At 33.5% G+C, this 24993-nt stretch overlaps 1 protein-coding gene across 5 annotated transcripts in view; it reads left to right on the top strand.

Moving 5' to 3' along the window:
* The first annotated feature begins 374 nt into the window (after nucleotides 1-374).
* The window catches only part of LOC130086653 (hemicentin-1-like), a 52719-nt gene continuing 28100 nt past the window's right edge, over nucleotides 375-24993 (top strand). Inside the window, exons 1-8 of one of the 5 annotated variants that reach the window (XM_056252761.1) lie at nucleotides 378-589; nucleotides 1019-1279; nucleotides 1374-1703; nucleotides 1877-2110; nucleotides 3432-3692; nucleotides 3791-4120; nucleotides 4296-4529; nucleotides 4938-5044. In XM_056252761.1, coding sequence (XP_056108736.1) covers nucleotides 526-589; nucleotides 1019-1279; nucleotides 1374-1703; nucleotides 1877-2110; nucleotides 3432-3692; nucleotides 3791-4120; nucleotides 4296-4529; nucleotides 4938-5008 — 1785 coding nt within the window. In that variant the 5' untranslated portion in view covers nucleotides 378-525 and the 3' untranslated portion in view covers nucleotides 5009-5044. Of the gene's footprint in view, nucleotides 590-1018; nucleotides 1280-1373; nucleotides 1704-1876; nucleotides 2111-2539; nucleotides 2648-3431; nucleotides 3693-3790; nucleotides 4121-4295; nucleotides 4530-4937; nucleotides 5045-24993 lie in introns of those variants that run through there. The other 4 variants (XM_056252753.1, XM_056252785.1, XM_056252778.1 and 1 more) reach the window with 4 other exon arrangements.

The following is a 24993-nucleotide window of genomic DNA, read 5'->3' as shown; positions in this document are numbered from 1 at the left end:
GTCAGTCAGATGTGTCTGGGTTTTGTCTGTTCTATCCTGGGATGACCACAGGTGGGCGCTGTGTGCAATAAAACAGAACCTTTTTTCAGGCCAAGAACCCTTTGGAAAATGTTTTTTCAGAGAAACTTAATATTTGTTTTTTTTTTGTTGGTTTTGTATGATGTCAAATTTCTGTTAGAGAATCAAAATATGAACCAAAAATAACTCGATCTATATCAGTGTCTCATCTACAGATTTCCTGGTTATCTGGTTAGTAGGGTAATACTCATTGCAAGAATTCAGGTTATTTCTAGATTTCATTTTGTTTCTGAGTAAGTTTTCCAGTCATCCAGTAATACGTAGTTTTCCTGAGGTCAACCCAGTGAAGTTTCCTCTCAAAATATTCGATGGGTGGGGTTACTTCTTTTTTTGTTTCACTATTGCGTTGCTCGAGCTACAGCTATCCAGTCACATACTTTGCAATCTGAGTTACAGTGATAAAGTTTGGACTTATTTACAGTATTTTCTGATCAATTGTTTTTCAATATGCTTCAAAATTTCTTTGGACTTTTTTATCTCTTGGCAGTTTCACAGCTTTTGAGTTTCACAGGTTTGTATGTTGACTTAATTCTGTCTTTTATTATTCCGATGCATCTGTAATGAGACTAAATATGTTTTAAACTTTAGCTTTTACTTTATTGTAGGCTAAATGACCAGAATAGGGAGTGTTAAATTAATTTCTGTTCAGTTAACATGTTTGAGTTTGGACTAGCCCTGCCAAAAGTGGCCTTACTGCATTAATAAAGCTTTTTTGTTGCAATACAAAATGACAATATGTAATGCAATATGACAATAGATGGGCTTTTACAGAAAAACCCATTACATTTTTCACTAGCTATTAAGATGTCATGGTCTCAACTCTATAAAATACAAAACTCTAGAGGCCTGTGGACCAGTGGTCAGTTTGCAGGTCTTATTGACTCTTCTGTGCTGAATCTTCATTAGTTTCAAATCACATCCTTCTCGGTGTGTGTAACAGGTTCACATGCTGCTGAATGTCCTCTTCAGCTCAACCCAGAGAGAGTTATTGTGGAGTTCGGCGGTCCTGTTTCAGTCGACTGCAGCACTTCTATCCAGCATAAAGGGATGGGATGGGAAGCCAGTGAGGGATCAGTGCCTATGAGCAAAGACAGTCTGATCACATGGAGAGTGTTAGAACTGACAGAATGGGACATAGAGCCATTCTGCTACATAAACCATAAGGGACAGTGTGAAATTACTCTCCCAGTGACTATTTACAGTGAGTTTCTCTGTTATTGATTGTTATATTTTCATTGTCAGAAATATACTATACATTCATGACTGCAGATATCAGTGTAAATCTTCCTCCACAGAGACTCCAGACAGTGTGTCCATCAGCACTGTGTATCACACCGGACCAATGATGGAGGGAAACCAGTATGAGCTCCAGTGTGACGTTCTCAATGTGGCTCCTGTTCAGAATCTCACTGTCAACTGGTACAAAGGACAGACTCTGGTGGATCAAACCATCTTCACTGACACCATCATAACTCCAGTCAGTAAAACATCTAAACTCCTGATCCGTCCAGACAGAGCTGATGATGGAGCTCAGTACTGGTGTGAAGCAAAGCTGGAACTGGGAGAAGAAGGACCTAGACCTCCTCCAACAGCCCCGTCAAAAACACTCAGTGTTGAAGTTTACTGTAGGTTTATTTATTGCAAATTTTGCTAATTTTATTCAATTTAATTCATTTATATTTCGGAAGGGCCTTCTAGTGTGAATGATTATTCATTATATGAAGTTAATTAACATTCTAAGTATTAATTCAGTTAAATTAATTGACAATATGAATTAATGTTCCTCTGTCCTTCTCAGATAAACCAAAACACTCCAGTTCAACAGAGACCATCAATATAAATGATGAGCTCACACTAAACTGTACAGTGAAGGCAAACCCGTCTCCTACGTACTCATGGCAGTCAGAACATCTGAAAGAGACGATCAAGTCCTCAGTGCTTCTGTCCTCCACGCTCAGTTCAGGAAACTACACGTGCATCGCCTCAAACTCTCAGGGAAGAGACAGCAAAGTGTTCATCCTCACATCTACAGGTGGGTAATAAATGAAAAGACAAATGAACTGCATATCCTCTGTCTGTTCAACAAAATGTATAATTTACAGTAATTATTTTTTGCTTATATTTGAATATGATCTTATCATATTCAAAGTCATTGTCATGTTCATTAAGACATTTTGCATTAAATTTCTTTTTATTTATTTAGCTTAGTCATTTTGCTCTGATTGAAAATGAGGAAGGAATTTGAGGGCACATTTGTGAAATAACTGATGACTTACTTGAGTCATTTGTACTGATATATGACGACAAATTCTTTCTGGATGTCGGGTCGGGTGTTTCTTCAGCAGCTCCAGCTCTGCTCTTCTCTCTTCTGTAACTGTAGACAGGGATTGAGCTTTGAAAACATTGTTTGAGTGTGTGTTTCTGTCTGTATACCATCATTCACACAGCTCTTCTTTCACAGGCAGTCGTCCCACATTCTGGATTCTGCTTATCCTCTCACAGTTTCTGATTGCATCGATATTTGTCATATAGGAGAGAAATAGCTGTAGAATTGGGGGGTTTTCCCTCCAAAATGGGACTCATTTGCATCGAATCCATAAAAATGCTGTTAACTTGTAGCGCTTCACCAATCATGCGTATGAAGGCAATGTAATTGAATGACTTGATGCATGATCAGGGAAACTGCTATTGCACATCCCTTTTATTCATAAATAAAATTCCTGCCTTTGAATATTAGCATGAAATTTAACTTCTGATAGTCACTTAAAAGACAATTTTCTTGAATGTTTACTTGGATTTTGTTTAGATTTATTTTTTTAAATTATTGGACAAAATAAATTACCACTTTGAAATCTCACCACATACAAAATTATGGTAAATATTATTGCCTTAACCCAATGTTTTGTATGTTAATATATTATTTGTTTTAATTTTTGATACCATATATCTGTCAAAATACATGTGACACATAACATTGAATCACTTTTTTTTAAAGTAATATTAAGATTTTAGGTTTAAATCTATGTATATCATAGGTTCTTTAACTGTTTTCCTGCCAGTCTGTCATTTGTATTAATAAACAATATTTACTTTTATATGATAAACAATTATAGCAGTGTTGATGTCTGTAAAATGTGGATCTAGAAATCTGGAAAAGGAAAAAAACAACAACTGAGAACCACTAATGTACATGACATCATTTTAAAGGAAAACTAAGTAAATGATAAAATGTAATTTTTTGACATTATTGTTTACAACAGCAGTATTCTAGTATATTAGATTGTTTGTCATCTTGTAATATCTCAATTAAAAGTATTGAGCATTAATCATTCATTGCTTTGTGTGTGTAACAGGTTCACATGCTGCTGAATGTCCTCTTCAGCTCAACCCACAGAGAGTTATTGTGGAGTTCGGCGGTCCTGTTTCAGCCGACTGCAGCACTTCTGTCCCGCATAAAGGAATGGGATGGGAAGCCAGTGAGGGAGCAGTGCCTTTGAGCAAAGAAAGTCTGATCACATGGAGAGTGTTAGAACTGACAGAATGGGACATAGAGCCATTCTGCTACATAAACCATAAGGGACAGTGTGAAATTACTCTCCCAGTGACTATTTACAGTGAGTTTCTCTGTTATTGATTGTTATATTTTCATTCTCAGAAATATCTACTATATATTCATGACTGCAGATATCAGTGTGTAAATCTTCCTCCACAGAGACTCCAGACAGTGTGTCCATCAGCACTGTGAATCACACCGGACCAATGATGGAGGGAAACCAGTATGAGCTCCAGTGTGACGTTCTCAATGTGGCTCCTGTTCAGAATCTCACTGTCAACTGGTACAAAGGACAGACTCTGGTGGATCAAACCATCTTCACTGACACCATCATAACTCCAGTCAGTAAAACATCTAAACTCCTGATCCGTCCAGAGGGAGCTGATGATGGAGCTCAGTACTGGTGTGAAGCAAAGCTGGAACTGGGAGAAGAAGGACCTCAACCTCCTCCAACAGCCCCGTCAAAAACACTCAATGTTGAAGTTTACTGTAGGTTTATTTATTGCAAATCTTGCAAATTTTATTCAATTTAATTCATTTATATTTCGGAAGGGCCTTCTAGTGTGAATGATTATTCATTATATGAAGTTAATTAACATTCTAAGTATTAATTCAGTTAAATTAATTGACAATATGAATTAAAATGTTCCTCTGTCCTCCTCAGATAAACCAAAACACTCCAGTTCAACAGAGACCATCAGTAAAACCAAAGAGGTGACGCTAAACTGTACAGTGAAGGCAAACCCGTCTCCTACGTACTCATGGCAGTCAGAACACCTGAAAGAGACGATCAAGTCCTCAGTGCTTCTGTCCTCCACACTCAGTTCAGGAAACTACACGTGCATCGCCTCAAACTCTCAGGGAAGAGACAGGAAAGTGTTCATCCTCACATCTACAGGTGGGTAATAAATGAAAAGACAAATGAACTGAATATCCTCTGTCTGTTCAACAAAATGTATAATTTACAGTAATTATTTTTTGCTTATATTTGAATATGATTTTATAAATGTTCATTAAGACATTTTGCATTAAATGTCTTTTTATTTATTTAGCTTAGTCATTTTGCTCTGATTGAAAATGAGGAAGGAATTTGAGGGCACATTTGTGAAATAACTGATGACTTACTTGAGTCATTTGTACTGATATATGACGTCAAATTCTTTCTGGATGTCGGGTCGGGTGTTTCTTCAGCAGCTCCAGCTCTGCTCTTCTCTCTTCTGTAACTGTAGACAGGGATTGAGCTTTGAAAACATTGTTTGTGGGTGTTTCCGTTTGTACCATCATTCACACAGCTCTTCTTTCACAGGCAGTCGTCCCACATTCTGGATTCTGCTTATCCTCTCACAGTTTCTGATTGCATCGATATTTGTCATATAGGAGAGAAATAGCTGTAGAATTGGGGGGTTTTCCCTCCAAATTGGGACTCATCTGCATGGAATCCATAAAAATGCTGTTAACTTGTAGCGCTTCACCAATCATGCGTATGAAGGCAATGTAATTGAATGACTTGATGCATGATCAGGGAAACTGCTATTACACATCCCTTTTATTCATAAATAAAATTCCTGCCTTTGAATATTAGCATGAAATTTAACTTCTGATAGTCACTGAAAAGACAATTTTCTTGAATGTTTACTTGGATTTTAATTAATTATTGGACAAAATAAATTACCACTTTGAAATCTCACCACATGAAAAATGATGGTAAATATTATTGCATTAACCCAATGTTTTGTATGTTAATATATTATTTGTTCCATATATCTGTCAAAATACATGTGACACATAACATTTAATAACTTTTTTAAAGTAATATCAAGATTTTAGGTTTAAATGTATATCATGGGTTCTTTAACTGTTCACTGTGAAGTTTAGAACTGTTTTCCTGCCAGTCTGTCATTTGTATTAATAAACAATATTTACTATATTTTAGCAGTATTGATGTCTAGTGTAAAATGTGGATCTGGAAATCTGGAAAAGGAAAAAAACAACAACTGAGAACCACTAATGTACATGACATCATTTTAAAAGAAAACTTAATGATAAAATGTAATTTTTTGACATTATTGTTTAGCAGTATTCTAGTATATTTGATTGTTTGTCATCTTGTAATATCTCAATTAAAAGTATTGAGCATTAATCATTCATTGCTCAGGTCATCTTTTAAATGTCTTATGTACTCTGTGAATGTGAGCTGAGCACAAGTTCAGTAGTGCCAGTAGTATATATGAGGGAGCTTGTGTCAAAAATGATTTATGACCCTAGATATGATTTTTATGACAGGTTATGATTTATGATTATGAATATGATTATGAAATATTTATGACAGGATGTGTAGCAGGGATGGGGGTTTTATGACCACCAGATGGTATGTGAACTTTTGACCCCGACCATGTGTGTCCGGAGTTTATGGCTATGTGTTTGTGTTTGTGTGTGTGTGTTTATGACGGGGCAATTTGCTTGGTGTGACTGAGAGGAATGTTTTCAGGGAAAGTTTTTATTATATCAGGATAATGTTCACAGAACGCCGAAATTATGAACATGAGGAGGTCTGACACGGATTTTCAGCCGGCACTGCATCATCCATATTGTCTGCTGGGGAGAATGAAACAAAATGAGTTTAAAGAAATAGCATTGATGACAAATAAAAGCTTATAAAATAAAACTTCATTATATATTTTAAAGCAAAGTTTTAAAACAACTCTTGAAATTAATGAGGAGGTATTTATGCGTCTATCTGGTTAGTCACAGACTCTTAAACCTTTCTGATCAGATGAAATGTCAAAAAAATGAGTTTAAAGAAATAGCATTGTGCTTGAATAAAGCACATAAATAGTGATTAATTTTATTAAACATTTAAAGTAAGTTTTAACATGTGCTGAACTTAATTAGGTATCCTTTATGCGTCTGAATATTGTTGCGGATTCTTAAGTCTTTCTGAGCAGATGAAATATCACAAACAGTTTTAAGAAATGAAAAGCACTGTGCTCGAATAAAACACATGAATAGTTATTAAATGAAGTAAGATGTTGAATTGACTATAAGCATTTTAATCAAATACACCCCAATATACTGTCTTAAATAAAACAGTGAATAACAGTTCATTATTTGAAACAATATGTCGAATTGACTATAAGCATTTTAATCTATACATCAGTGGTATAGGGTCTTACGCAGATCAATAAAATAGTGAATAATAGTTTATATTATTTTAAATAAGATGTTAAATTATCATGTATTTTAATCTAATACAACACAATATAATACATCACAATATGCTGTTTTACACCAATAAATAAAATAGTGAATAATAGTTGATATTATATGAAATAAAGTTAAATTATCAAGTATTTTAATCTAATACACCACAAAATACTGGCTTACACAGATCAATAATAGTGATGAATAATATTTATATAATATTAGTTATATAATAGTAATGAATTATAGTTCACATTATTATGGTTATATAATATATAATAAGAGGTTAAATTATCCACAATATATGGTTTTACAAAGTTAAATAAAACATAAAATAGTGAAAATAGTTTGTACTATTTGAAATAAGATGCTAATTATCAGGTATATAAGCATTTTAATATAATACGCACAATATACTTTCTTATACACCGATAAATAAAATAGTGAATAATAGTTGATATTATATGAAATAAGATTCTAAATTATTACGTATTTTATTCTAATACACCACGAAATACTGCCTTACATAGATAAATAAAAACAAAAAATAGCGAATAATAGTTGATATATTATATTAAATAAGTTGTTAAATTACCAAGTACACACATTTTAATCTAATACAGGTTCCTAGGTTCCAATATTCTATTGCATCTTCACTTCACTGCCCACTATGTTGTCTGTTGTCTGCAATATACTGACTTACATAGATAAATAAAACAGATAAATTAGTGAAACATATTATTTTAAACAAACTGTTAAATTACCAAGTATACAAACTTGAATCTAATACACACGAAATACGACCTTACACAGATAAATAAAACATATAATATAGTGAATAAGAGTTCATATTATTTGAAATAAGATATTAAATTATAAAGTATAAGCATTTTAATCTAATGCACAACAATATACTGCCTTACACAGATAAATAAATATATAAAACAGTGTTTATACGAAATAAGATGACATTTTATTAAGTATTTAAAACTAGTTTTAAACGTATGTTGAAGTGTACCTACCATTGGTGAAATTAGGAGGTCTTTTTGGCTCTGGTTAAAATCACAGATCCTTGAATTTCTGAGGTGTTTGCTCTCCGTTTGCTAAATTGAAAATGAAGATCGCTTCCATCATGTCCGGGGCAAGGGTCCGCCCCTTCCTCTCTGTGTAGCTGCTATCTTATGCTAGGTAATAGCATTAGCAGTTTGTTTCAGAAAACATCAAGCAATTAAAAGATAGTGCGGCCACATGGTGTTTTACAATCAAAGACCACAACTGTCTCCAACCATAAAATCTTCTGATCTGAAGCATTCCTTTCTGGCGGGGAGACCCCAAAATGGGGCCATTTTGACACTTCACACGGACCAGGCTGTAAGATCAATATAATTAGATGTTTATACCGGCGTCTTCAGGAAAAAGTCAAAACAAAATGGTCGCAAAGTTACATATTATATAGCCTACTCTTATCCATTGATTGTGATGATAAGATAAATTGTCCTTATTTCCTGGGGAGTTGTCCCCATCCTGTTTTTCTTGACACCTCAATGACTCCTTTTGAAGAGCAGGTTTATTTTTCTAACATTTAAACTTACACATTAGAACACCCTCTGACTTTATGAATACACATAAATTACATCTTAATGATTTTTTTATTATTTTTGTGCATTTATTTAAAGTATGCATGCGGGCCTACCATTCTGACACTAGTGATACCTTACTTCTTTGATAATATTAAAGGTTTTATGAAATATTATTTCTAATTTTTTCAGCACATGTAGTCAGAGTCACAGAAAATAATATTAGTGCAACAAATAAGGAGATTATGTTTTATTTATTTTGATCAGGTTTGTTAAAAGTATGCCTGAATGATGTTAGTTAATCTGCACTGATGATGCATTCCTTTAAATCTTAACTTTGAGAGCATCAGAATTAAATGGATGTAAAATTAAAATTGGACAGTAACACCAATGACACAACAAATCACCAATGCCACACATAAGACCATAATTAGATGAGACTAAATTGTTACATTTGGTATACAATCTAAATGAATAGCTTTGAATAAAGTTTATCTTTAAATGGGGATTTTACTTAACAGTATCTGCTCAAAAACTTTACAATTTTAATGCAAAACTGTGCTTTGTCGTCTTAGATCTAATTTATACAAAGATATGTAAGCAGTATTTTGTCCATCGACACACAACAGCAAGCAGTATTCCTGTTACCGTAACTGTTTAGCCTTTTCCACTATCAAAACATTTCAAATGGATGCATTCGACAATATACGGCTTATTACGGTAATTTCAGGCTTTTCGCCAGCAAATGACGCCAGCTTTCTGACAGAGCGGGGTCGCGGAAGGATTTGAATGTTGAACAGAGAGATACGGAGCGCAACAGGACAGGGTGTTTTGGACAGCGTAAATAATAAAAGAAAGAACGAACAAAAACATAGTGATTCAAGCGGTAGACAACAGGTGAGGTGTTTGGGATGATTTTTTACAGCTTTTTATGAAACTTGGGAGGTGGATGGCCGAATACTCTTTCAAGTATCTTAGCATGCGGTGTATGTAAAGTTGTGTATACGTAGGCTATTTGTATATGAGTGCGTCGCGTATGAAAAAAGTATCCTAAATGAAAACTATGCAACTCCATGTCACGCACAAAAATACTTGTATATGTGCATTATAGTTATTTTAAACTTAAACGTGTTAGTTTTATTTATTTATTACGATTTTTTCTCAATAAAATCAGTAATTTATTCAAGTTTCTATCATTCAACTCCATGTCACACACACACAAAAATACTTGTATATGTGCATTATAGTTAATTTATCAACTTAAACGTGTTATTTTTATTTATTACGATTTTTTCTCAATAAAATCAGTAATTTATTCAAGTTTCTATCATATGTCTATTTAAATTAAACAATTTTATACATTTACAAACACACCGCACACACACACACACACACACACACACACACACAGACTAATGGCCAATAACTGTAATTTATTGAAAGTCATCTTTTTCTGAAAAGATAATTCCTAGCACTTGAAGATAGCACAATGGTTTATACATTTACAGTCAAAACAAAATATGTGAAACTCACCCATTTTAGTTCTTCAAGTTCTAAAGGGGTATGTTGTATCTTTTAGAAATTTGCACACATTTTCAGAGACAAGATGTGTACTTTCACAAAGCCATTGGTTCTTTTGACCAAGAGCATAATGATAGCAAATACGTCTGACACAATGTTTTGAGAAAAGCGGTGTTTAAAATACAGATGATTTTTCTTTTGACAAACATACATTTTAAATTATATCCCGTGGTGTTTAACATCAAGAAGTATTTTTATGCAAAGACGAATTAATTAAAAACAATACAAATAGTTTAAGTCGACATAAAACGATAATGAACAAAACACTTTCAGATCCTTCCATAGATGTAGTAAACATTTACAATATGTAAATAGATTCTGACAGATTTGTTAAGAGCGCCTGCACCACATTATTGTAATGCAATCACATCTGAGGACTAACGTTACCCGTCCCTTGCAAAGGCTATGGATAAAATTCAAGCATAATCTTTATGCAACAATCACGCGTGCTCAATTTACTACAACAGTGTGTACGGGGTATAAGAATAGAGGGTTGAAAAGCTCTTTTTATAATAAACACGCAAAAGTGTGCAAATGGTGGTTTTATTACACCGATAGATTTAGTCATCTTGTTCAGACAGCAGATGATACTGTTTCACATTATGTATGTTGGACTGTATGTGTTTTAGGTGAAGACTTTTCTTAAAGAGCTGTCAACATTCTGCGTTTTAATAGGAATAAATGACAATTCATTTAAGTAATTGTCTTTCTGTTTGAGAATATTTGACTAAGCTGATACTTTGTTTAGGTCAACTTTCCCTCTATCTATGATGTGGAACATCACATACAGTATTAACACAAAAAGTAAGTGCATGCTGTTTTACACTTAAACTATACACTAGAGTCACATCTGACTATTGCCCTGAGAGATGCATATTCATTAAAGCATGAGGTTGCAAAACAAAGTTCCACACTTCGGTAAAACCTGCAGATAAAATTGCACAAAAGCCAATTCTAGAGTTTCTTAAACAAAAAAGTCAAAACATAAAAAAAAAAAAAAAAAAAAAAGTAAATACAACATGAGCCATTTAAAACAAATACAGAAACACATTCTCCCGATTTACTGAAAAAGTTTGTAACCATGATTCTATGTTATTTTCCCCCACTAGCGGATGACGCTGTATACATCTTGTTTCTTTGTACAGTTTTTGACAAAGACTACTCTTTGAGCAGTGTCAAAGATGTCCATATAGTAATTAATGAACAAATACAGCATAAGAAAATTACAAAATTTAAACTGATAGTATTTTAGGTCTGTCTACGAAGAGGTCACAAGACACATAATAGGCCCGACATCAAAAGTGAGGCTTCTTTGATTTTGTTCTCATTTTTCTAAAACAGTCTGTTTGAAACTTTTACCACGCTATCATGCTTAACAGCAGTATTCTTATTGTAATGCTTGTGTGGTGTTTTCTTTACACTTGCCCCATGGATATCTGTTTCCTATGTCATGTTAGTGAACTCCAGGTCTTCTAGCCTTTTATTCATATACGACAGCATTCACATGAATTTGCGTGATTTAATAACTACGAACGCAGGGTATTATATCCATATCTGTGTTACACAACATCTTTTCAACAATAGACAAGCTGTTTAAGCATCGGTAAGTGTCAACATGTATCGAAAAGACCATTGTGTTACAGCAAAACCACTATTGGTAGAATGATATTGTAACGTATAGAGTTTTTGCATCTGTTCTCGTGTTACTCGACATTATCGCAGAGTTTCTTGCTATATGATCCAATTTTCAAAGAATCTTATTGACGTAATATGTTTATTCAGAATTTAAACTACTTTTTAAAAGTCGACGTTTAGGGTTATATACAATCGGTACATTGTGTTTTAATTTCACTATAGAGTATAATAAACGCTACAGGGACTGAACATTTTAATCTTTGGTTAAAGTTAACTTAAAGTCGGCACAAAAAGAAATTGCATCCTAACTATCCTTTCTAAATGCACGCTACGAATCTATTGAGAACAATTCACCCTGCATATATGTTTGACCTTGTAATGTTTAATCAAAATTTTGTTGGAAAATCTAAAATATATGGTGGATTTACTTAACTTTTTATGTCAACAGGTTCTACGTAACTGGGTTATGTCGCATTTATTAACATTGTTTATTCAGTTCAGTAAACTTAAGTTTCTTACATAAGATTAATGCAATGCCATTTAGTGGAAGCAGGTTAACATTCTTAATTTTGTCCAAAACTATTAAGTTCAATTATCCTAAAATTAATATCAAAACAAATAATCCATTTGTTTAATTGATTAGGTTATTTAGTGATTGTGTTCAACAATTTTATAACCTTTACAAATATTATCTAATAAGATAACCTTTTACAAAATCTTTCCGCAGTAAAGACTCTTATTGTTAGGCAATTGCTAGAAGATGGTTTTGTTACATCCAAGGCATGCCCAAAGTAGTTGTTTTTATTATTATTAAAACCACTTTAATTATTGTTAGCACGTCCTCACCACAGTCTACACTTTACCACAATTGTAATCTCCAAAAACACTAACATATCAGAAACTCTTTTAAATATAAACATTAACAAGTAGCCAATTTTTTATCTTGATGAAAAAACTCCCATAAATAACGTTTTATTTCAAAATGTACACCCCTATCCAGCATGATGGGAAGGGGAAAATCCTGGTCCTAGTTTTCTATATTACTATTTTAACTCAACTAAGCTAATTTATGTAATCTCAAATGGCTTAAGTAAAAAGGTTGAAAAGAATCGTGTTGGATTAACGCAAGTAAACTGAACAATTTATCAGTCTACTGTCTACAGTCTACTTAACTGAAACATGAAAATATTGAGTTAACTCAAACGCAACTGTTTCAAGTCAGATTAACGCAATGTATTGTGTTTGAATGAGAAAGCTAATACAACGGTGTTAAATGAAAAAATATTTTCGACTGAATTCTCTCTGGTGACATGCAGGACATAGTTATTTATGGATTCCCGAAGACAACCCCCGTACACCGTTACAAGGATCTCCAAGGATCTCTGAAATATTTAATCTCTTAAATCAAGTAGTATTATTTTATCTTATAGTATTATATTAGTATTTATTAATTTCAAGAATCAAGACTTATAATACCATTTTTAGCTCTGACACGGTCACAATAGAATGATGAGTTAAGTGGTGCAATCTTTTATTTCAACAGTATTTTTCTTTACAAATTATGTTAGACAGGCATTACATATACATAAAGTAAAACAATAACTCCATTTATAGGTGATCGAGCCAGAATATAAAATCGCGACATGCTACCATGTTTTGGTCTAGGGTATAGCTGACCAGACCTTCAACTATTTCGTCAATATCTGTTTTTGTATTTTTTGACACCAGTGACGCACAGAGATCTGTTACAAACGTACACATACAGAGTAGTTCGTCAACACCGAATCCATCACTAGATGTACGCACCACATCCAGAACTTTTCTGAGGATTACACCGGTCGGCTCTATGGTGTTAAAAAACATGGGCGTCACATCAGTCCATGTTCCCACCAACCCTCTTATGACATCCATTTCATTTTTGAGATTTGTTACACGTTTGGTATCCCGCTCACAATCATTATTCGTATGACACGCAGCATCGATTATCCTGTGCATCAAGTCAATCATAGGGTCTCTAAAATAATCTTTAAACATACAGTCGATTGTAGCTCTTAAACGACACTCTTTCCCCGTGCCGCACTCACATGCCGGATGATACTTGTGCACCGCATCTCCAGAACTCGATGGGCAGTTGTTCTCCGTAAGCTTTTGCGTCGCCATCTCAGAAGTTTCTTGATTTTCGAATAGGAAACTGTTTGATGATGAAAGATTTGGATAGGTCCTGGAATAACCTGTGAATCTTTGCAGCACAATCGTCCAGGCCTTGTGCTTTAACGCCCTGAAGTTTGGGATTTGGGTCAGCAGTGTGAGTCGAAGAAGCGTAGTTTGCAACAGGTTCAAACAAGCAGGAATGTCAAAGCACGCATTGTTAGTCCATGTAACAACCAAATGTTCATTCAACTCCTGATCGCTGAGATGTTGTAGTAGCACGGCAGTCCACGTTTTTACGATTTTGAATCCAACGGCGCTGAAGCGACCGTCTGTAGCGTCGAAACCGGGTTTAGCAGCGGAATCGTTACCACCACACACAACAGTTAGGAGAAACCGGCTTGCGTGCGATAACTGAGGCTGAGCTCTGTGTAGAGTTTATCAGGACTGCGATCGGGGTCCGCCCTCGTCCCCTGTTGTGTACGGGGGTTGTCTTCAGGAAGCCATAAATAACTATGTCCTGCATGTCACCAGAGAGAATTCAGTCGAAAATATTTTTCATTTAACACCGTTGTATTAGCTTTCTCATTCAAACACAATACAGAATGACACGTTAATCTGACTTGAAACAGTTGCGTTTGACTTAACTCAATATTTTCATGTTTCAGTTAAGTAGACTGTAGACAGTAGACTGTTAAATTGTTCAGTTTACTTGCGTTAATCCAACACGATTCTTTTCAACCTTTTTACTTAAGCCATTTGAGATTACATAAATTAGCTTAGTTGAGTTAAAATAGTAATATAGAAAACTAGGACCAGGATTTTCCCCTTCCCATCATGCTGGATAGGGGTGTACATTTTGAAATAAAACGTTATTTATGGGTGTTTTTTCATCAAGATAAAAAATTGGCTACTTGTTAATGTTTATATTTAAAAGAGTTTCTGATATGTTAGCGTTTTTGGAGATTACAATTGTGGTAAAGTGTAGACTGTTGTGAGGACGTGCTAACAATAATTAAAGTGGTTTTAATAATAATAAAAACAACTACTTTGGGCATGCCTTGGATGTAACAAAACCATCTTCTAGCAATTGCCAAACAATAAGAGTCTTTACTGCGGAAAGATTTTGTAAAAGGTTATCTTATTAGATAATATTTGTAAAGGTTATAAAATTGTTGAACACAATCACTAAATAACCTAATCAATTAAACAAATGGATTATTTGTTTTGATATTAATTTTAGGATAATTGAACTTAATAGTTTTGGACTAAATTAAGAATGTTAACCTGCTTCCACTAAATGGCATTGCATTAATCTTATGTAAGAAACTTAAGTTTACTGAACTGAATAAACAATGTTAATAAATGTGACATAACCCAGTTACGTAGAACCTGTTGACATAAAAAGTTAAGTAAATCCACCATATATTTTAGATTTTCCAACAAAATTTTGATTAAACATTACAAGGTCAAAGATATATGCAGGGTGAATTGTTCTCAATAGATTCGTAGCGTGCATTTAGAAAGGATAGTTAGGATGCAATTTCTTTTTGTGCAGACTTTAAGTTAACTTTAACCAAAGATTAAAATGTTCAGTCCCTGTAGCGTTTATTATACTCTATAGTGAAATTAAAACACAATGTACCGATTGTATATAACCCTAAACGTCGACTTTTAAAAAGTAGTTTAAATTCTGAATAAACATATTACGTCAGTAAGATTCTTTGAAAATTGGATCATATAGCAAGAAACTCTGCGATAATGTCGAGTAACATGAGAACAGATGCAAAAACTCTATACAATATCATTCTACCAATAGTGGTTTTGCTGTAACACAATGGTCTTTTCGATACATGTTGACACTTACCAATGCTTAAACAGCTTGTCTATTGTTGAAAAGATGTTGTGTAACACAGATATGGATATAATACCCTGCGTTCGTAGTTATTAAATCACGCAAATTCATGTGAATACTGTCGTATATGAATAAAAGGCTAGAAGACCTGGAGTTCACTAACATGACATAGGAAACAGATATCCATGGGGCAAGTGTAAAGAAAACACCACACAAGCATTACAATAAGAATACTGCTGTTAAGCATGATACCGTGGTAAAAGTTTCAAACAGACTGTTATAGAAAAATGAGAACAAAATCAAAGAAACATATCTTAATTTTTACAAATGTAAATATTTATTTGTGAGATTGAGCTATATTAAACAAATTTGGTATTCACTGATGATGGACACAAACTGATTTTCTTAAAGAAAGCCCCGATTGTGAAGACAAACATGACAAATTGTGTGTCTGTGACACCTTGACTCATAATGTGTATAGCTAATCGATAGGTTTGTTTTAAGTGTAACAGTTGTATATACAGTATGTTACAGAAAAACATCAAGCCTCACTTTTGATGTCGGGCCTATTATGTGTCTTGTGACCTCTTCGTAGACAGACCTAAAATAATATCAGTTTAAATTTTGTAATTTTCTTATGCTGTATTTGTTCATTAATTACTATATGAACATCCTTGACACTGCTCAAAGAGTAGTCTTTGTCAAAAACTGTACAAAGAAACAAAATGTATACAGCGTCATCCGCTAGTGGGGGAAAATAACATAGAATCATGGTTACAAACTTTTTCAGTAAATCTGAAGAATGGGTTTCTGTATTTGTTTTAAATGGCTCATGTTGTGTTTACTTTTTTTTTTTTTTTTTTTTTTATGTTTTGACTTTTTTTGTTTTAGAAACTCTAGAATTTGCTTTTGTGCAATTTTATCTGCAGGTTTTACCGAAGTGTGGAACTTTGTTTTGCAACCTCATGCTTTAATGAATATGCATCTCTCAGGGTAATAGTCAGATGTGACTCTACCGTATAGTTTAATTGTAAAACAGCATGCACTTACTTTTTGTGTTAATACTGTGTGTGATGTTCCACATCATAGATAGAGGGAAAGTTGACCTAAACAAAGTATCAGCTTAGTCAAATATTCTCAAACAGAAAGACAATTACTTAAATGAATTGTCATTTATTCCTATAAAACGCAGAATGTTGACAGCTCTTTAAGAAAAGTCTTCACCTAAAACACATACAGTCCAACATACATAATGTGAAACAGTATCATCTGCTGTCTGAACAAGATGACTAAATCTATCGTTGTAATAAAACCGCCATTTGCACACTTTTGCGTGTTTATTATAAAAAGAGCTTTTCAACCCTCTATTCTTATACCCCGTACACACTGTTGAAGTAAATTGAGCACGCGTGATTGTTGCATAAAGATTATGCTTGAATTTTATCCATAGCCTTTGCAAGGGACGGGTAACGTTAGTCCTCAAATGTGATTGCATTACAATAATGTGGTACAGGCACTCTTAACAAATCTGTCAGAATCTATTTACATATTGTAAATGTTTACTACATCTATGGAAGGATCTGGAAGTGTTTTGTTTATTATCGTTTTATGTCGACTTAAACTATTTGTATTGTTTTTAATTAATTCGTCTTTGCATAAAAATACTTCTTGATGTTAAACACCACGGGATATAATTTAAAATGTATGTTTGTCAAAAGAAAAATCATCTGTATTTTAAACACTGCTTTTCTCAAAACATTGTGTCAGACGTATTTGGTATCATTATGCTCTTGTTCAAAAGAACCAATGGCTTTGTGAAAGTACACATCTTGTCTCTGAAAATGTGTGCAAATTTCTAAAAGATACAACATACCCCTTTAGAACTTGAAGAACTAAAATGGGTGATTTTCACATATTTTGTTTTGACTGTAAAATTATAAACCAATGTGCTATCTTCAAGTGCTAGGAATTATCTTTTCAGAAAAAGATGACTTTCAATAAATTACAGTTATTGGCCATTAGTCTGTGTGTGTGTGTGTGTGTGTGTGTGTGTGTGTGTGTGTGTGTGTGTGTGTGTGTGTGTGTGTGTGTGTGTGTGTGTGTGTGTGTGTGTGTGTGTGTGTGTGTGTGTGTGTGTGTGTGTGTGCGGTGTGTTTGTAAATGTATAAAATTGTTTAATTTAAATAGACATATGATAGAAACTTGAATAAATTACTGATTTTATTGAGAAAAAATCGTAATAAATAAAAATAACACGTTTAAGTTGATAAATTAACTATAATGCACATATACAAGTATTTTTGTGTGTGTGTGACATGGAGTTGAATGATAGAAACTTGAATAAATTACTGATTTTATTGAGAAAAAATCGTAATAAATAAATAAAACTAACACGTTTAAGTTTAAAATAACTATAATGCACATATACAAGTATTTTTGTGCGTGACATGGAGTTGCATAGTTTTCATTTAGGATACTTTTTTCATACGCGACGCACTCATATACAAATAGCCTACGTATACACAACTTTACATACACCGCATGCTAAGATACTTGAAAGAGTATTCGGCCATCCACCTCCCAAGTTTCATAAAAAGCTGTAAAAAATCATCCCAAACACCTCACCTGTTGTCTACCGCTTGAATCACTATGTTTTTGTTCGTTCTTTCTTTTATTATTTACGCTGTCCAAAACACCCTGTCCTGTTGCGCTCCGTATCTCTCTGTTCAACATTCAAATCCTTCCGCGACCCCGCTCTGCCAGAAAGCTGGCGTCATTTGCTGGCGAAAAGCCTGAAATTACCGTAATAAGCCGTATATTGTCGAATGCATCCATTTGAAATGTTTTGATAGTGGAAAAGGCTAAACAGTTACGGTAACAGGAATACTGCTTGCTGTTGTGTGTCGATGGACAAAATACTGCTTACATATCTTTGTATAAATTAGATCTAAGACGACAAAGCACAGTTTTGCATTAAAATTGTAAAGTTTTTGAGCAGATACTGTTAAGTAAAATCCCCATTTAAAGATAAACTTTATTCAAAGCTATTCATTTAGATTGTATACCAAATGTAACAATTTAGTCTCATCTAATTATGGTCTTATGTGTGGCATTGGTGATTCGTTGTGTCATTGGTGTTACTGTCTTTTCTGTCATGTTAATGTCACATGTGACATGATAATAATTTTACATCCATTTAATTCTGATGCTCTCAAAGTTAAGATTTAAAGGAATGCATCATCAGTGCAGATTAACTAACATCATTCAGGCATACTTTTAACAAACCTGATCAAAATAAATAAAACATAATCTCCTTATTTGTTGCACTAATATTATTTTCTGTGACTCTGACTACATGTGCTGAAAAAATTAGAAATAATATTTCATAAAACCTTTAATATTATCAAAGAAGTAAGGTATCACTAGTGTCAGAATGGTAGGCCCGCATGCATACTTTAAATAAATGCACAAAAATCATTAAGATGTAATTTATGTGTATTCATAAAGTCAGAGGGTGTTCTAATGTGTAAGTTTAAATGTTAGAAAAATAAACCTGCTCTTCAAAAGGAGTCATTGAGGTGTCAAGAAAAACAGGATGGGGACAACTCCCCAGGAAATAAGGACAATTTATCTTATCATCACAATCAATGGATAAGAGTAGGCTATATAATATGTAACTTTGCGACCATTTTGTTTTGACTTTTTCCTGAAGACGCCGGTATAAACATCTAATTATATTGATCTTACAGCCTGGTCCGTGTGAAGTGTCAAAATGGCCCCATTTTGGGGTCTCCCCGCCAGACAGGAATGCTTCAGATCAGAAGATTTTATGGTTGGAGACAGTTGTGGTCTTTGATTGTAAAACACCATGTGGCCGCACTATCTTTTAATTGCTTGATGTTTTCTGAAACAAACTGCTAATGCTATTACCTAGCATAAGATAGCAGCTACACAGAGAGGAAGGGGCGGACCCTTGCCCCGGACATGATGGAAGCGATCTTCATTTTCAACTTAGCAAACGGAGAGCAAACACCTCAGAAATTCAAGGATCTGTGATTTTAACCAGAGCCAAAAAGACCTCCTAATTTCACCAATGGTAGGTACACTTCAACATACGTTTAAAACTAGTTTTAAATACTTAATAAAATGTCATCTTATTTCGTATAAACACTGTTTTATATGTTTATTTATCTGTGTAAGGCAGTATATTGTTGTGCATTAGATTAAAATGCTTATACTTTATAATTTAATATCTTATTTCAAATAATATGACCTCTTATTCACTATATTATATGTTTTATTTATCTGTGTAAGGTCGTATTTCGTGTGTATTAGATTCAAGTTTGTATACTTGGTAATTTAACAGTTTGTTTAAAATAATATGTTTCACTAATTTATATGTTTTATTTATCTATGTAAGTCAGTATATTGCAGACAACATAGTGGTCAGTGAAGTGAAGATGCAATAGAATATTGGAACCTAGGAACCTGTATTAGATTAAAATGTGCATACTTGGTAATTTAACAACTTATTTAATATAACATCAACTATTATTCGCTATTTTATGTTTTATTTATCTATGTAAGGCAGTATTTCGTGGTGTATTAGAATAAAATACGTAATAATTTAGAATCTTATTTCATATAATATCAACTATTATTCACTATTTTATTTATCGGTGTATAAGAAAGTATATTGTGCGTATTATATTAAAATGATTATATACCTGATAATTAGCATCTTATTTCAAATAGTACAAACTATTTTCACTATTTTATGTTTTATTTAACTTTGTAAAACCATATATTGTGGATAATTTAACCTCTTATTATATATTATATAACCATAATAATGTGAACTATAATTCATTACTATTATATAACTAATATTATATAACTATTATTCATCACTATTATTTATCCGTGTAAGCCAGTATTTTGTGGTGTATTAGATTAAAATACTTGATAATTTAACTTTATTTCATATAATATCAGTTATTATTCACTATTTTATTTATTGGTGTAAAACAGCATATTGTGATGTATTATATTGTGTTGTATTAGATTAAAATACATGATAATTTAACATCTTATTTCACATAATATCCCCTATTATTTAAAATTGTATATGTTTTATTAAACTGCGTAAGACCCTATACCACTGATGTATAGATTAAAATGCTTATAGTCAATTCGACATATTGTTTCAAATAATGAACTGTTATTCACTGTTTTATTTAAGACTTTTATTTATTGGGGTGTATTTGATTAAAATGCTTATAGTCAATTCAACATCTTACTTCATTTAATAACTAATTCATGTGTTTTATTCGAGCACAGTGCTTTTCATTTCTTAAAACTGTTTGGGATATTTCATCTGCTCAGAAAGACTTAAGAATCCGCAACAATATTCAGACGCATAAAGGATAGCTAATTAAGTTCAGCACATGTTAAACCTTACTTTAAATGTGTAATAAAATTAATCACTATTTATGTGCTTTATTCAAGCACAATGCTATTTCTTTAAACTCATTTTTGTGACATTTCATCTGATCAAGTTCAAAGCACTTTATTTGTCCCCAAGGGGAAATTTGATCAGAAAGGTTTAAGAGTCTGTGACTAACCAGATAGACGCATAAATACCTCCTCATTAATTTCCAGAGTTGTTTTAAAACTTTGCTTTAAAATATATAATGAAGTTTTATTTTATAAGCTTTTATTTGTCATCAATGCTATTTCTTTAAACTCATTTTGTTTCATTCTCCTCAGCAGGCAATATGGATGATGCAGTGCCGGCTGAAAATCCGTGTCAGACCTCTTCATGTTCATAATTTCGGTGTTCTGTGAACATTATCCTGATATAATAAAAACTTTCCCTGAAAACATTCCTCTCAGTCACACCAAGCAAATTGCCCCGTCATAAACACACACACACACACACACACACCATTCCTCTCAGTCACACAGCCATAAACTCCGGAAACACATGGTCGGGGTCAAAAGTTCACATACCATCTGGTGGTCATAAAACCCCCTCCCTACTACACATCCTGTCATAAATATTTCATAATCATATTCAAAATCATATTTTAGGGTCATAAATCATTTTTGACACAAGCTCCCTCATATATACTACTAGTGCCACTTCCTATAAGCGGAAAACAAAGATTTTGAAAGACATTTCAGCTCTTCACAAGATATTTTGGAGAACACAAGGAATGGACAGGCAGGAATTTAGTTCTACTCGATCTTAGCGCTGCGTTCGACACTAGATCATAAAATACTCCTGGATCGACTACAAAACTACACTGGTGTTCAGGGACAGGCATTAAGCTGGTTCAGATCGTACTTATCGGACCGTTACCATTTTGTCTGTTTAAATGGGGAAAAATCGAAGATAACGTCAGTAGACTATGGAGTGCCGCAAGGATCGGTGTTAGGCCCTCTGCTATTCTCAATATATATGCTGCCACTTGGTAATATTATAAGAAAACATGGAATTAATTTCCACTGCTATGCTGATGACACTCAATTATATATTTCATCACGACCAGATGAATACACTAACTTATCTAAATTGACAGAATGTCTTAAAGATATAAAATGCTGGATGACGTGTAATTTCCTGCTATTAAATCCAGATAAAACTGAGGTATTACTTATTGGTCCAAAAAACTACCCACAAAATCTCTTACAATACAACTTTAATTTAGAAGGATGTCCTGTTACCTTATCGACTACAGTAAAAGACCTGGGTGTTATACTAGACCGCAACTTGTCTTTCGAAAATCATATTTTATATGTTACAAGAACTGCCTTTTTCCACCTTAGAAACATTGCTAAATTACGTAACATGCTATCTGTTTCTGATGCAGAAAAGTTAGTTCATGCATTCATGACCTCGAGACTAGATTACTGTAATGCTTTATTAGCTGGTTGTCCTGCATCTTCAATAAACAAGCTACAGTTAGTCCAAAATGCAGCCGCTAGAGTTCTTACTAGGTCAAGAAAATATGATCATATAACACCGATTCTATCATCTCTGCACTGGTTACCTATTAAGTTCCGTATCAATTACAAAGTACTACTACTGACCTATAAAGCCCTAAATGGTTTAGCTCCTGTGTATTTAATGGACCTTCTATCGCCCTACAATCCATCGCGTTCTTTAAGATCCCGAAATTCGAGGCTTCTGGTCATTCCTGGGATATCTAAGTCCACTAAAGGAGGGAGGGCGTTCTCACATTTAGCTCCTAAACTCTGGAATTGCCTTCCTGATACTGTTCGTGGCTCAGACTCGCTCTCCCAGTTCAAAACTAGATTAAAGACGCATCTCTTCAGCCAAGCATTCACATAATGCTTACCTTTTATACAACTGTTGAATCAGATCGACTGCATTAATATTATGAACAGCAGCTACGCTAATTATTTCCCATCTGCTTTTCTGCTGTTATCTCGGGACGCTAGTCCCGAGGTAAATAGCGTTCGTCAGCTCCAGTTTGTATCCAGCCTCTCACGGAGACTTCAGATGCTCCAACACCTGCGATGAGACGACTCGACGCCTGTGAAGAGACGACTCGACGCCTGTGAAGAGACGACTCAACGCCGGCGATATGTTATGCCCTAAATTAATACATGATGATTAACTAACTATATTCTTCTATGTACATTTCTGAAATGCACTTTCTGTAAAGCTGCTTTGAAACAATATGTATTGTGAAAAGCGCTATACAAATAAATTTGAATTGAATTGAATTGAACAAGAAAATTGGGTAACACTTTAGAATATGGTTCCTTCGTTAATGAATAACTACTCAAGAACCAATGAGTAACACAATATTAACAATCTAGTAACTTAACTAACAAGAAACTCTGATTAACGAACTAGTAAGTAATAGAGCACAGATGAAAGTGGTAGTTCACTATTAACTTATCAATAACTACTATTTTTTTAATGCTTCCCAGAGAACTGAAATTTTTTATTAACAATCTAGTAACTATTAACTAAAAAGAAACTCTGATTAACGAATTAGTAAGTAATAGTGCACAGATGAAAGTGGTACTTCATACTTCTATGGGAATTACTAATTATTTGGATCCGTGTTCTAAAGTGAAGATCATGGGAACTAACTAGCAATGACTCAAGGGTTACTATATGATCTAGTCATGATTTGTGCAACCAAACACAAAAATCATTTTTAAGCATTTGAGATTTTTGGTGAACTTTTAAATAGTATACTTTTAGAAAATTTCTTTAGAAGTATGTAGTAAGTAACACTTGAGTCATTACTGGTTAGTTCCCATGATCTTCACTTTAGAATACGGATCCAAATAATTAGTAATTCCTATAGAAGTATGTAGTAACACTTGAGTCATTACTAGGTTGTTACCATGACTCTCACAGTAGCTACTAATGAAAAGCCAATAAAGTGTAGAATCTTATAATCACTCACAAGATATGCACACATATATATGAGCTAGGAGACATACATAAAAAATTTTTTTGGGAGGTAGGTTAAATAAAAAAATAACTGTATATGGTATTTGGGTGGCTGATGACTCAATATGTTCCAGTACTCACCATGACTCTATGATTCAATGCCAGTCCAGAGGAATGCCGGAAAATTGGCCACAGGACAAGTAGGTCCCAACAACTGCATTTAAAAATCCATTTCTTTAAAATTATTCAGTTGATAAATAGACAGCATAGGCCAATTATTAACAGCTTTCCCAAATCATAAGTCTGCTATGCTAATATATATATTGATTATGTAAACAACCTTGTGTATTCGTTTACAGTAGCAGTTAAAATGTTAATGTAGTGCTAGTCATTTGTCCTGCATTGGTTATTGATTAGTTTTGCATGATTTATGAAACTTTTTCAGTAGTGCTCTGGGAAGCATTAGAAAATAGTAGTTATTGATCAGTTAATAGTGAAGTACCACTTTCATCTGTGCGCTATTACTTATTAATTCGTTAATCGTGTTTCTTTTTAGTTAATAATAGTTACTAGATTGTTAATAAACTTTTTCAGTAGTGCTCTGGGAAGCATTAAAATATAGTAGTTATTGATTAGTTAATAGTGAACTACCACTTTCATCTGTGCGCTATTACTTACTAGTTCGTTAATCAGAGTTTCTTGTTAGTTAAAGGGGTCATATAATGCCATTTTTGTACAAGCTAATATGATTCTTTAGGGTCTAAATTAAAAGTTTGTATTATACTTTAATTAAAAATTCTCATTAGTATTGTAAGAAAACACTTATTTTACCTGGTCAAAAACAGCTCTGTTTTCAGCACGCCGTTTCAGTGCATATGACTTTAAAAAATGGTAAATGGTAAATGGTAAATGACTTTAAATGATA

The sequence above is a fragment of the Rhinichthys klamathensis genome, unplaced genomic scaffold, assembly GCF_029890125.1.
Source record: "Rhinichthys klamathensis goyatoka isolate OS25496 unplaced genomic scaffold, OSU_Roscu_1.1 h1tg000004l_1, whole genome shotgun sequence".
NCBI classification, from domain to species: Eukaryota; Metazoa; Chordata; class Actinopteri; order Cypriniformes; family Leuciscidae; genus Rhinichthys; species Rhinichthys klamathensis.
The sequence above is the reverse complement of the archived record's forward strand: the minus strand, read 5'-3'. Positions and strand labels throughout refer to the sequence as shown.